This window comes from Homarus americanus, unplaced genomic scaffold, assembly GCF_018991925.1.
Source record: "Homarus americanus isolate GMGI-L3 unplaced genomic scaffold, GMGI_Hamer_2.0 scaffold47293, whole genome shotgun sequence".
Taxonomy (NCBI): Eukaryota; Metazoa; Arthropoda; class Malacostraca; order Decapoda; family Nephropidae; genus Homarus; species Homarus americanus.
In genome coordinates this window covers 78,465-93,472 of record NW_024716859.1, presented here as the reverse complement: position 1 = coordinate 93,472, position 15,008 = coordinate 78,465, and the positions used below count along the sequence as shown (strand labels likewise).

The 15,008-nt window shown below is 41.6% G+C and overlaps 1 protein-coding gene across 16 annotated transcripts in view; it reads left to right on the top strand.

Moving 5' to 3' along the window:
- Nucleotides 1-15,008, top strand: part of LOC121858512 (kazrin-like) — a 143,770-nt gene that overhangs the window by 51,306 nt on the left and 77,456 nt on the right. Inside the window, exon 1 of one of the 16 annotated variants that reach the window (XM_042354978.1) lies at nt 2,385-2,439. The exons of 14 other annotated variants lie outside the window; for them this stretch is intronic. In XM_042354978.1, coding sequence (XP_042210912.1) covers nt 2,400-2,439 — 40 coding nt within the window. In that variant the 5' untranslated portion in view covers nt 2,385-2,399. Of the gene's footprint in view, nt 1-2,384; nt 2,440-12,364; nt 12,384-15,008 lie in introns of those variants that run through there. One more of the 16 variants, XM_042354979.1, reaches the window with a different exon arrangement.

Below are 15,008 nucleotides of genomic sequence, written 5' to 3'. Positions count from 1 at the left end.
TCTTTCTTCTTTTATTCCACTCCCTTCTTCTTCTTCTTCTTATCTTTATCTTTTCTTTTATATTCATCTTTCCTCTCCTATTGTTATCTTAATTTCTTCCTTCTTCCTCCTCGTCTTCCCTTTCTTCTTTGTCTTCTTCCTCCTCCTCATCAAATTTTTTCCTCTCCTCCTCTTTCTCTTTCTTCTCTTCGTCTTCCTCCTCCTTCTCTTCATCTCCGCCTCGTCCTCCTCCTCCTCCTCTTCCTCCTCTTGGATCCTAATATTATTCAGGATCAGAGTTTAAATGAAGTTCTATAGTAATAAGACGCTCACACACACACACACACACACACACACACACACACACACACACACACACACACACACACACACTTATCATATACACAAAGATTCCCTCTCTCTCTCTCTCTCTCTCTCTCTCTCTTCTCTCTCTCTCTCTCTCTCTCACCTGTTGACTCTGGCCAGGTCTTCAACAGCCAATTAACTCACCAAAAAACTCCACATTTTTCCTCCTGGTCTTTCTTTCCTTTAACTGCCTCAATAGTAATTCCCTTTGATGACGTCACTTTTAAAAGGGCCTCTTGATGTGACCTAAATATTGATTGCCCACTGTATTAATAACTCAGCCTCTTGTGTGTGTGAGAGAGAGAGAGAGAGAGAGGTTTGTTTGTGAGAGAGAGGCAGTCTTTGTGTATGTGATACTTGTGTGTGTGTGTGTGAGAGAGAGACGAGAAAGAGAGGAGAGAGAAGAGAGACAGACAGACAGACAGGGAGGGAGAGAGAGAGAGAGAGAGAGAGAGAGAGAGAGAGAGAGAGAGAGAGACAGTCTGTGTATAAGTATGTAAAGAAAAGAGCTATTTAAGTTTACATTAGGTACCCCTTGATCATTAACTGGTCCATTTTCTCTGATTACCTCACAGAAAACGAGGAGGAGTTTCAAGATGGCTCGTGTTCCATATTTACTCAACAGATGGAGTAACTGGTAAATCTAAAGTTGGTTACGTTAGGTTAGGTTATGTAATTAATTATTTTTACCTGAGTGACATACAGGTATATTAATATTTTGTCCTTTCTTCCCCAGGTAAGACACACGGCAGTACAATGAATGATGACTCAGTGGTGATGGTGAGTATGATGAATGGTGACTCATGATGATGGTGAGTATGATGAGTGGTGGTTTACTGGTGATGGTGAGTATGATGAATGGTGACTCATGATGATGGTGAGTATGATGAGTGGTGGTTTACTGGTGATGGTGAGTACTATAGAGTTGTGGGATCACCAAAAGAATCCCCATCCCAGCTTATTATTTTCACGTTAAGATTAACCTAACCTAACACTTAATAATACAGTCATGACTACAAGAGTATAATAATCAAGCATCATGGAGGTTAGTTATCGTCTCAACCTAAGGCTTAAGATAACAACATAAAATAACCACAGATAAAAGACTACACATGAGATAACCCGGAGATAACACACAAGACCGTTATTTTTCTCGTTATCGTTATCTTTGTCTCGTGTTATCCCCCTCTTCCTCTCTCGAGTCAGTGTTAACGAGCTACACCATCTGTGACGTGTGTTGTGGCGATATTGGTTTGATTTTCGCGATATCTGTAATTTTAACTTTAGTGATATATATTTCATTTGTTGTGGAATTATTTTAGCGATTTTCTTAATTGAATTTGACGATATTTTGATTATTTTAGTTTATTAGTCATGCTTTTTTTTTAACCTTGGCGAATCTATTGAGGATATTTCTTGTTATTTTTGTTTCATTTATTGGTGTGTGTGTGTGTGTGTGTGTGTGTGTGTGTGTGTGTGTGTGTGTGTGTGTGTGTGTGTGTGTGTGTGTGTGTGTGTGTGTTGAAATATTTTGCTCTGATGTCCCAGCTTCGTGAACCAGCTTATATTGGGGCGAGAAACGTACTCTGTGAACCTCTGGAAGTCCATATTGTGTCGAAGTTCCCCTGAGATGTTTATTAGACGCATATTTACATCTCCTGTTATGAAGGAAAATTTACGGTGCGGACCCTGACTTGAGAGAGAGATAATAATCAATATAATAATACTACTATAATTGCCAATTAGAAGCTACCCCTTTACCTCTATAACATCATTACTAGTGTTTGGGCGTAGAATTGAACCCGACCTCGTGGTATTAAAGAAAACTTGGACGTGCGAAGGGGATTGAAGGGGAGACTCCGGTATTTACGGTGTAGCCTTCATATGGTTTTTCTTTCTCGCCCTCAACGCATCTGGACGCCTTCTGCATTTATCTGAGCCTTAAATAATGGCCGTTTGGACCCTAGTGCCTGGTTGGACCCCCTTGGTGGCTGGTCGGACCTCTATTGACTCGCTGGACCCCTTCAATCGGACCCTCCGTTGATGCTTAAATAATGACTGGTTGGATCCCTGTTGGCTCGCTGGACCATTTGGGTAAGATTTAGGTTAGGTTAGGATTATGGTAAGTTAGTCTACCATACAAATATAAATTATTGTGTTTTTTGATCCACTATGGAATTTCAAGCCATAGAAATAAAATAAACAAAACAGGCTAGGAGCGTCACAGGCTAGGAGCGTCACAGGCTAGGGGCGTCACAGGCTAGGGGCGTCACAGGCTAGGGCGTCACAGGCGAGGGGCGTCGCAGGCGAGGGGCGTCACCAGTTGTTGTAGAAGTCTGGTGTGGATAATGGGTAAAGTTTGAAGCGTCCTCCACCACGGGCTCTCCTGCGGCAGGGTACGTGGAGAGGAGGAGGTCTTTCGTGTCCTCTACTGCCGGCGGTGGTGGTGAGGATGATGATGGGGTGATGGAGGTGTTGGTTGAGGTGGTGATAGTTGTGGTGCTGGTGGTGATGATGGTGATGATGAAGGTTTTATGATATCGGGGCTGTTGGTGGGTCTCTCTCTCTCTCTCTCTCTCTCTCTCTCTCGTGTAATATCGTTTATTTCGTGTCTCTGTTATGTTCTTTTCGTTGCTATTTTCGTTATATATGTGTTTTAAATGATAATGTCTTTTTAATCTCTCTCTCTCTTCTTTTCTCTCGTTTACGCTGTGTTACTCTTTGCGGAGAGAGAGAGAGAGGTGGGGTATTATTATTATCCTCAATATCCACACACACGCAAACATCTCGTGTGTGCTCGTCGTATAAAACAAACACACACAGTCAGAGTGTTTGTTCTCACAGGAGATGAAGATACCCTGTGTGTGTGTACGTGATGACCGTGTGTACGTGATGGCCGTGTGTACGTGATGGGCGTGTGTACGTGATGACCGTGTGTACGTGATGGGCGTGTGTAAATGATGACCGTGTGTACGTGATGGGCGTGTGTACGTGATGACCTGGTACGTGATGGGTGTGTGTACGTGATGGGCGTGTGTAAGTGATGACCGTGTGTACGTGATGGGTTTGTGCACGTATTGGATGTGTGCACGAGGAGGTGTGAACACAGTCACAGTTCACTGTCTGTCGATCACCTGCCGTACCTCACCTGTGACGGCGGGGGAGACGACAAGGAAGTGGAGGAGAATGCACAGGAGAGAAGGAGGAAGAGGAGGAAAAAGGAAGGATAGGCGATGAAAGGGAGAAAGAGAAACAGGAGAGGAGGAGTGACAGGTGAGAGAAGGAGTTGAAGCTTGGAGGCGAAAAAGGGAAGAGAATGAAAGGGACAACATTAGAGAAGGAGGTGAAAACAAATGAAATAAAAGAGAAGAGGAGAGAGAGAGAGAGATAAACGTCTTTATATCCTCTTAATACTCTCGTTAGATTTATCTCTCGCTTACTCACAAAATCCACATACGTCTAACTACGCAGTCTGATTTGTTTTTGTTTTTATCGTAGTTTGGTGACGTAATAATAGTTTATTTTTAAGTTTAGTCATGTATCTACGTCTCTTGAACACTTGTGCACTATTGCTGTTGCTTAAGGATCTCCTCTCTCTCTCTCTCTCTCTCCTCCGGATGATAATTTCACAACGTCTTGACAGTTTCTCTCTCACACTTTGGGCGTGTTAGATAAGTTCCCCCCCTCCCCCTCACCTCTCTCCCTGTCCCGCCCCTTCCCCTCCTCCCCTCTTTCTCTCCCCACGCCCCCAAGATGGCATCCACGTCCCAAATCTGGAAATCTGGTTCGAGCTCATAACTTTAAAACGTCTGGACCGATTTCTTTCCGATTTGGTGTGTGGATGGATCGGTCCTCAAGGAAGATTCACATTGATTTTGGATGGCGAGTGTGGTTATACAAGGAGTGGTAGAGTGTGGTGGGACGTGGTTATTAAGGGTGTGTTGCTGTATGATGGAACGTGGTTAGGTTAGATTAGGTAATTAGTCCTCCAGTATTATAATCTTCCTCCTTTATACATTTAACCTAACTGGAGGGTCTTGTTTGATCCACCTTTATGCCACGTATCGACCTTTTAGCTCAGCCTCCAGGCCTTAATACCTGGAGTGATACTGTGTGTTGGCAGGTGTTGTGTTGTGTTACCTGGAGGCACTCTGCGTGTGTTGGTAAATCCCGGAGGCTGTAAGAACCACTTGTTGACTGTTAAAAGCTTCCGCTGTGGTTTACTCATCGCCCCTCTCCTTCCTACCTTCCCTCCCTCCTTCCTTCCTCCTTCCTTCCTACCCTCTCTCTCTCCCTCCTTCCCTCTTTCCTCCCTCAGTAGCATCACAACAACCCGCAGCAGTAACAGCACCGCGAGTGACGCAGGCTGTAGCATCTCTTCACAACTCTGTGGGAACGAGTGTGGTCGCCCCTCCCTCAATCTCGTTCATTCGCCTCCAACTCCTCCTTCTTCTCTCTCCCTCCCTCCCCAGGACCCTCCATCATACTATACACCTCCACGTAGATACCTCATCCCTCACATTCGTCCAAACTCCTCCCTCACCTCCCAAATGAAGAGGCGGTGTCGGAGTTACAAAGAAAAAAAATGGGGGAAATTTCTGTCTGGCGGGGAAATTTGGAAGCGGACGTATAGCAGTGGAAGTTGAGGCGGCCGTCAGGTGTCTGGTCACGCTCACCTGGCCACTCCCGATTCGGTGGTTGTCATAAGCCATTCAGTCTACTAGTTGTGGTGGTGACGGTGGTGCAGGCTAGTAGTGGGATCCCTTCCTAAGCTGGCGAGATAGACTGAGAGAACCCCCCTCCCCCCCCTCCCCCTCCCCTCCTCCCTCCGCCCCTCAGCTGTCAGTCTTTGAGGGACCGATGCACGGTATAGTGAGGTCTCTCCTTGAACATGGAGGAGGATAACGTAAGGTGTGTGTCATCTCAGGTGTGTTAAAATTACCTGAGAAACGAGTAAACATCTTCAAGTATTCTGGAAGGGGTTTAAATTGCCTCTAACGTAACCCTAACGTAGCCCTAACCTAACCTAACACGTGACCTGGTGGGTGGTGTCTGTAGAGGAGGCTGGCTGTCTTAACTAACTGAACGGTGGTCGGTGCAGCATGGGGGTGAGTGTAGTCTGTGGTCTGTGTGAGGCTGTTGAACTTCCTGCGGTCCGTACACTAGATGTTGACTGAGTTATCCCATTCTACCTGTACTGTTTACCTGTATCTAAAATAATTATAAATTCTCGTAAAAATCTCTTGAAAACAAATTCCCCAAAAGACACTGGCTTCTTTTTGCACTCACCTGGGGAATAAAATAAATAAACTTTTGTTGTGGGATAAATACACGTTTTAGTTCCTTTAATTAGTATGCAAATTAGGTTGATATGTCTATAATCTGAAGCCATGACGGAGACGTTATATACATCCTGGACAAGACAGTGAAGATTTACTCACACGCCGACAGATTTTCTCAACCACAAGTAAGAGATGTGATGTGTGTTTTTGGGGTCATTGTGATGTATTGCCGGTGGATATTACACGTACACACACACGTACACACACACACACACACATGCAATAATCACATTCTCATCAACACAACAAGTTCCCATAACAAACTGTCGTATACTGTTGACGTATGACTGAAACAACACCTGCAAAACTAATTACTCTCGTAAGTGAATGACACTTAGTAGCCAAGACCCACACCAATAGTCGGTCGTATTGTTGTCGCGTTATGCTTTCACCCCCCCCTCCACCTCTACCCCCTCCCCCCCCCCTACACACCTTTGAGCATCATTATATACTTCTCTTGTTAGTTTATTTGTTTATAAGAGATACCGGTGTGTTAAGAAGCGCTGGGGGAAGGGGAAGGAGGGAGGAAGGAAGGAAGGGAAAAGTGGGAGGAGGAGGTGTTAGTCCTACCTGGCCATGTTACCTGGCTGGTAATCCACGTGTTTTGATTTCCTGTGCAAGATCACATAAGTGAGACTGACTGTGGGATCTCACTTCCTGCGGACACTCTCGATACAGTTTAGTTCAATCTGTTACAGTCTTGGGTTATTTTGTAGTCTGTTCAGGTATAAGTCTATTGGGGTTAAATGGTTTAATGGATAATAAAAATAATAATAATAATAATAATAATATAATGATGATGATGATGATGATGATGATAATGATGATAATAATAATATTAATAATGATGATGATGATGATAATAATAATATAATAATAATAATAATAATAATAATAATAATAATAATGATAATAATATTAATAATGACGATGATGATGATGATAATAATAATAATAATAATAATAATAATAATAATAATAATAATAATAATAATAATAATAATATTGATGATAATAAGCCATATTAATAATGACGATGATGATGATGATAATAATAATAATAATAATAATAATAATAATAATAATAATAATAATATAAGTAGTAGTGTGATTATTATTATTATTATTATTATTAATATCATTAATATTATTATTAATAATATTATTATTATTATTATTAGTAATGACTATTCAAGTCGTCACGCATCATATCATAGAGACCCACATTGACAAATTTCTCGGCCTTCTTGTAACACCTGAGTCTCTCTCTCTCTCTCTCTCTCTCTCTCTCTCTCTCTCTCTCTCTCTCTCTCTCTCTCTCTCTCTCTCTCTCTCAATATGACGTCAGAGAATAACAACATTTTCAAGGGTTGCTTCACCATGATGACGTTACAGAGAGGAACGTTTCTATAAAGTTGACGTCATCAGCTGTTGCTTTGTTTACATCACACAGCTGACTATTGCCTCACCTCTCGTCACCTCCCCCCAGTACTGTCAACCAGGCCATCTGATATCTCGTCTCTCCTTCCATAGTTCCTCCACATAACTTAACGATACTAAAATGCTTGTCTCAATGGCGTCGAAATTGCACTGAGACTCTACCATAGTTAAGTTCTCATACCTAACTACGAAGGGAAGGTTGAGGTGTGGTTGTGGTAGTTGAGTTTATGTATAATTTAAACCACGACGGGAAAATGAACGTGGGAATTTTTACACTCACATTACAACAAGACTAAATTGTGCTCTTTCATTCGTAGTTAGAGAGAGAGAGAGAGAGAGAGAGAGAGAGAGAGAGAGAGAGATGGGATTGATATTGCACTGAGACTCGACCTGACCTACATACGTTCTCTCAGACCCAGTTAAGAGGAACAAAAAAGAAATCTTACGAAATTTTAAGTATCTGGACACATAACTTGGTCACCTGGTCATCTATTTAACTATTTACCTGGTCACCTGATTATCTATCAATCCACCTGATCACTTAATTATCTATCTCTAATCACCTGGTCACCTATCTATATACCTATCTATCTATATATCTATCTATCACGTTGAGCCTCGTTAATTTGGACTCCATAAACTCAGACCAACCTCGTTTATCCGCACATTCTAATTTTATTCCCACTCTCGCTAACCCGATTATTTTGCCTAAGTCAATCTCTCTCTTATATGAATATTCTAACTTTTCATCATCGCTTATCCAGAAGTCTTTCTCCGAACCACTCTTACCTATTCGAACACTTGAAACTTTCTTCTCTCTTTATCCGGACTCCAATTTTCTCGTTCGTTCGGTTTGTCTCGTTTATTCAGAGTCGTTTCATACTCTATCTATCTATTTATAGCTTAACTATCTCATAGGAACCACACACACACACACACACACACACACACACACACACCACCGTGGGATCCGTCCGGGCTATCCGTCACCGCTGGAAAGAACCGGATAACCGCTAACTCAGGGAAGAGGAGGTACGGCGTTAACCGGCCTAGAAAAAGCTGACCGGATACGTATTGTGTAGAACAGAGAGCGCCTCTAGCGGATGTCCGGGGCGGTATGTGTGTGTGTGTGTGTGTCGGTCATTTCTATCCGGCTGTCATGTATTTAGCAGGTTAATTACAGGTTATGTCTGGTGCCTGAGTGCTGGCTGGTGATTAACCTAACCTAATCTGCCTCAACATGAACTAAACTAACGTAACTTTACGTAACCTAACCTAACGTACAGTAACCTAATCTAACCTAACATGACATGAACTAACCTAACCTATCCTAACCTAAGCTAACTTAACCTAATCTAACTTAACCTAACCTAAACTAAACTAAAAGGATATTTGAATGTTCAATGTTAACTTAGAAACCAGTAACACAAAATAGTACAGAGTTGTGTTAGTGAAGTGTTTGATAAGTGTTAACGAAGTGTGAGTGATATGTGTCGGTGTAGTGTCAGATGTGATTTCTTTGGTTTGGTAGGAAATATTAAAGGTGTGTGTGTGTGTGTGTGTGTGTGTGTGTGTGTGTGTGTGTGTGTGTGTGTGTGTGTGTGTGTGTGTGCAGAGAGAGAGAGGAGGGAGGCGTTGGTTATGGGTGGGGTGTTTCCCCCCTTACACACAGTGCAGTACTCTCCTCCCACCCCCACATCGTTACACACACACACCAAGACGACGCTATATATGAACACACCTGAATGACTCTCCTGCGTTGCCTCACGGATGTCTTACCTTACATGAAGTACTCAGACACCTCTCTCTCTCTCTCTCTTTTAAAGTTAATGAATATATAAAAAATAAATAATTCTAATAATGATGATGATGATGATAACAGGGCCTCATCGTTGGGAGCCATTCCTTCATCATTATGCAGAGCGAACATCAACTTGGCAGGACCCACGCGTTCCCGGGTTTGAATTACACTGATTGGCCCATTCTTGCTCACCGTGACGTCCGCTAGTGTACCTTACATTATGTAAATAAATCGTATCCTGCGGTAGGGTGGTCCGCTGGTTCTGTCCCGAGGCTCTCCTGATCCACCCAGCTGTAAATGGGGACCTGACGATGAAGTTGGGGAAATGAAGGTGGTCGAGTACAGTGTTTGTGCGTCTGTCTGTCTGTCTGTCTACCTGAGGAACTGTCTTTGCACCTGTCTCTTTATATCTGTCTATCACTCTTGCTGTTGGTCTCTCAACCATTATGCTAGTCGGTCGCCTGCATCAACTCCGCCTCAACGTGTGTTACTGTAATCTGTATTTCCTGTAAGTGAGGAGATTACAAAGGCATTGAGGTGCAGTCGGTACAGTCTCAGTGCAATTTAGACGTCATCTTGCCCCGTTATTTTTGTTGTCTTGTCTCCAGCACGTTATCGTGTCTTCAGGAAGGGAAGGCTTCGTTTTATCAAGGAATTTTAATAATAATAATAATAATAAATTTAAAGTTTGTTATTATTGTTACTGCCACCGATGATGTAACAACAATTCTGATTGACTCACGGGGTTTACGTCAGAAAGATGGCGGTCCAAAAGATATCGAAAATTTCCAACATCAAAAGTTTACCTTCTCTAAATGCGCCTTGCAATCTTTTATCTCACAGGACGAGTTTATCTTACGCTTCGTTTTTAGGGTCGAGATCTTTCCAACTCCTCTTCCTCGTCCTCTTCCTCTTCCTCCTGCTCTTCCTGCTAGATTATACATGCAGGATCCCTGATTCACACGACTTCCACAACGGCTGCTCTATAGAGAATCCGTGTCGACGTCTGCTGCTGACGAACGGCTTACAAGAACCCACGATCTGTCTCGTATATAAACAAACTCCTAGAGGCCAGTGTGTGTGGCGAGAGAGAGAGAGAGATAGCAGACCGTCCAAGTTAACGAATGAGATTTAAATTCTTTTGGTGAGGGAGAGAGAGATAGTTTTGGGGTAGAGGGAGAGAAATGGAGGTAAGAAGAATGGGTTGGGTGAGGGTGAGGCCAGACCGCTCGCTGGCAGCATCTAAATAAGGTTCCTCTTAAAGACTGTGTTTGGGTCAGACCAATAGTAACTGAGTAGCATTAAAACAAAGGTTAGTGTGTGTGTGTGTGTGTGTGTGTGTGTGTGTGTGTGTGTGTGTGTGTGTGTGTGTGTGTGTGTACATCACCACACCACAATCGTCATTGAGATAGGCTGTTAAGGTCCAGGTACCATCTTGAGGTCTACCTGCCCCTCCCCTCCCCCCCTTCCCTTCATCTACCACCTGTCCTCCCCTAACACCACCATCACCTGTCGTTCACCATCATTATCACCATCTTAAACACGGTCAACTCTCTATCTATCTATCTATCTCTATCGATCTAATTATCTATCTATCTATCTGTCTATCTCTATCGATCTAATTATCTATCTAATTATCTATCTATCTATCTCTATCGATCTAATTATCTATCTATCTATCTATCTAGTATACAGAAGACATTATATATTTCACCGAGATAACCAAAGCAATCACTAAGTCACATTATGCATACCAGGATAACTTAGGATAGTGTAAACAATCTGCTGCTTACACACGATAATTACTTATATTTAACATTAATTAAGCTCTGATTAAGGAGTACTAATTATACTATTAATCCTAGATAAAAATAATCAATTCGTACAGCGAGAAGACTCAAGGGATATAATTAACGATAAATTATGTATGGCTAGTATAATGTGCTTTTAGCCTTGAGGGAAAGATCGTATTCACTAAATTATATCTCATAATTAAGTCTGAATAATTGGTTGAGGTCTGTAATAGAGAAGTTGGTATAATTGGATATATAATTCTGGAGGTGGGTTTGTGTGTTATAAGTTATAGGTAACAAGAGGTGTATAACTATTCAGGGATAATTATATGAGAGAGAGAGAGAGAGAGAGAGAGAGAGAGAGAGAGAGAGAGAGAGAGAGAGAGAGAGAGAGAGAGAGATTCAGTTAAATCGTAATATAAGTTTACAATTAGTTCACCCATGTATATAGGCAACATAGGAATACAGTTTAAAATACATAGACAGTACAGGTTTACAGCAGTGACTAATGCACTTATAGACAGTGCAGGTATACAACGGTGGTAAAAAGTGAGCCTCTTCGGTTAAGGATAGTCAGCAATGCCATCACATATCCAAGTTATCCAAGAGAATGTTAAGGAAATGTTCAATAATGCTTAAGGGAATTTCAGCGTCAATTTTAATAGCTTGAATCATCGGAACTTATAAAAAATTAGGAAAGCCCAGCTTATTGCACCTGATGATTAAAAACCTTTATGTTAAACTAACCTAACCAAACTCAACTTAACCTAATGCCAAGCTAACCAAATTTAACGTAACCTAACCTCAATTTAGCATTAGTGTTAAATCATCAGGTAATATAAGTTGGAGACCCTAATCTTAATGAGACTTTAATTACCTAGCGGTTGGTTAAGTTTCCCCTGCACAGAACTGGCCGCCAATACTCCCTGATTTTACGACCCAGACCACCGACCGTGAAATACCGGACTTAACCGTTAACCTCGACCGTCCCACCAAAGAGACCAGACTCAGTAGGGAAGCGGAGGGTAATGACAGGGAAAATGGGAAAGTGGAGAGAGGCTGCAAAGAAAACGGAACGTAAGAGGCTGTAAAGAAAACGAGAAGAGAGATCAGATAACGAGATAGATTTAGAAGCTGGGACATTAAACGTGGCCTTTTAGACAAGAAAAAAAAAGGAAATTCCTAGCAGACAGACAGACAGATGGATAGAGAGAGAGGGGGACTCGAAACAGAGAGAGGGGGTCGAGAGAGTGACAGGATATTGTCGGTTTTGGAAAAGAAGATGCAGAGGTTTTTAGAGAACAGAATAAAAAAATAAAATAAACAAGACTTCTATTAGTTGCCAATCAGATCTTTTCCTCACAGGTTACACTAAAGTTTAAAAATAACTAAGAAAACAGTATTTTTTTCGGTAATAAGAATTTTTTGCATTATTTCTGTTTATAAGAGAACCGGGTGTCTCATTATTTTAAGAAGTAGACATAGTAATGATTTGAGTGACTTAGATTTATATCCTGCTCATGTGACAGAATATTTCGTATGTAAGTTATATAAAAAGACTAATACTTTTTCTTTCTTATTTTCAGGTAAGGAGAGGTTGTAGTTTTTGTTAAAATGTTATTACTGCTCTACAACAACGACGGTCTGTAAGTGCGTAACAAGGTGAGTAATTACACTATTCTTATATCATTTATGAGGGATGAACTCTCTGTTGGATATTCCATAGAAGAAAGCAGAGGTGTGATGTGTATACCCGAGTTAGCCCTGTAAGTTGCGAGTAAGAGAGAATGGGTCTGCAACGTTTTCTATGATGTGTAATGGAGGCGGGAGATTTATATATTTATTCAATGAGAAATCATCATACAAACATTTATATTAGTTGAGTGTACATAGAACCATCATGGGGATATTAATAGTGGTAAGAATTATATTAAAACAAGGCAGGGATAAGTAAAGGCAGCAGTTGTGGGTGTCTGTTTACATTGGGTTCTATTTGTGAGAGGTCCGGATAGCTTGGTGGTGGTAGGAGGACGATTCAATTTCAATAAACCTACAGAATGGACATATACTCTCGTCTGACATGTTAATCCTGTAATGCTGTAGTATAATTTGATTCAATTGCTTAAGATAATGCAGATTTGTAAGTTATACCATTTTTGTGGAATTATTAAAGAGATTAGAGTTTTGATGTGTGATTGCGTATATTAGTTCAGTTCCCCCTGTAGTGTCATGCCATTTCAAGACTGACCCATACAACGGGTAAGTTAGGGAAGGTTTTAACACAGGTGGGTATACTAAAGCTACGCTGTGAGGAGGAGGAGGAGGAGGAAGGTGACTCGGGTGAGGCCTAGTAGTATAAATGGGAAGGAAAATAATAACGGTACATCAGGGGAATGAAGGATGGGGAAAAATAGTGGTGTTCTAGGGGGAAAAGGAGGTGGATTTAGGGAAATCATCTTATATATGGGAAAAAAATAATACATAGATGAGATAGATAGGGAAGATATATAAACATAATTTATTGTTTCTTTTATAATAGTTATTTTATGCATTTAAATACAGAATACTCTCCTGGCCATACAAACGCACACTCAGAAGAAATTGAATCACGTTATCGTCCAAATTTATAGAACAAAAATTATAGGGGAAATTTTTTACTGTAAAAGCAATACTCTGGTTTTAATTGAATGCCAGAAACAGAGGCGGGGAAGAGCATCAGGGGGAGGATAGTCTGTATGTAAGGGTTAATGCGTCTCGTTTAGCTGGTTAATTAAGTGTATGGGGGATTGGTTGTGTGTACATTAAGGGAGGTATGTATGTATGTTAACTTGTGGACTTATGTACGTATATGGTAGTATTTACGCAGTTATTTATGTACGGTAATATGTACAGGTATGGATGTACAGTACACACACACACACACACACACACACACACACACACACACACACACACACACACACACACACACACACACACACACACGTGCCAGGTGTTAAGATATAGGACAAGGCCAGGAGAAGCGTAGCTGAGATAATATATATAGCGTTTGTACCTCAGTCTCTGTTTTTCCTCTACATTCTCTCGTCTCCTTTGTGTCTTTATCTCCCTTGTTCCTCTCTCTCTCTCTCTCTCTCTCTCTCTCTCTCTCTCTCTCTCTCTCTCTCTCTCTCTCTCTCTCTCCATTATCTTTGTTTTTGTCTCTCCGTATTTTTCTGTTTTCCTTATTTTCATTTTTCTCGTGTTTTCTCTTTAAAAAATCTTTCTTTTTCTCTCGCTAACTGAACCTCACCCGACCTGATCTGACCTAACCTCAGCTAACCTAACCTAAACTAACCTCAGCTAACCTAAACTAATCTAATCTGCTCTAACGTAACTTTAATTTAACCTAACCTAAATTTACATGAGTTTTTTGTATTATCCAGATTAGTCTAACTCCTTCTGTAATAACTTATTTTCTTAATTTTATTTGTGTTTGTCTGTAACATGTAAACAGATGACGATTTACAGACGGCGGTAAATGTCACGGTCAGTCAGTGTTTGTTTATTTGTGTTTGTTTGTTTGTTTGTTTCTCTGGCTCACCCCTTGATTAAACTAGGCCACGCCCACTTGATCAACGTCACAAGAGGAATATTTTGATTACAATGAAGAGATTTTTTCCGTGTTGTGTTAAGGGAGAGAAATAGAACAGTAAAGTCACCCCTCTCGTCTTCACTCGTAATTGGTCCGTCTCTGTGTCTGTCTGTAATATAGTTTGGTTTATTATATATATTTATGGTAGTTTTATAATATGGTGGTGTAATATTATGGGGGGTTGGGTGTTCAGTAGGTTAATGGTGTAGGTGTGTGAAGTGTGGTTAATATCAGCAACCAGGGGACCATCTTGGCAGCGGGCTCCAGGGTGTCGGGCTACGCGGACAGATTATTATGGGCAAAATGTAGGCCACGGCGGCGACACAGACGGAGAACACCTGGCACGAGGGCCGCGGCACCCTCTTTGGCACCCTCTCATAGTCCCACCCCACCCCGCTCAGCCCCGCCCCGCCCTACTGGATGGGATAAATAGTGAAAAACCTGAAACATTCCCAGGACAGACGGCATGGCGTATGGCGCCACTCAGTGAGCGTTGTGGGGGGGGGGCATCCTGTGCCACTCATTGAGCGTTATAAGGGTGGCGTCCGGTGCCACTCAGTGAGCTTTGTCATTGAATGAGGACAGAGGCGTTTTGATTAATTGTTTTGACGTGTCCCAGTAACATTTTGGGAGGTGGGTGGTTAGTGTTTTTA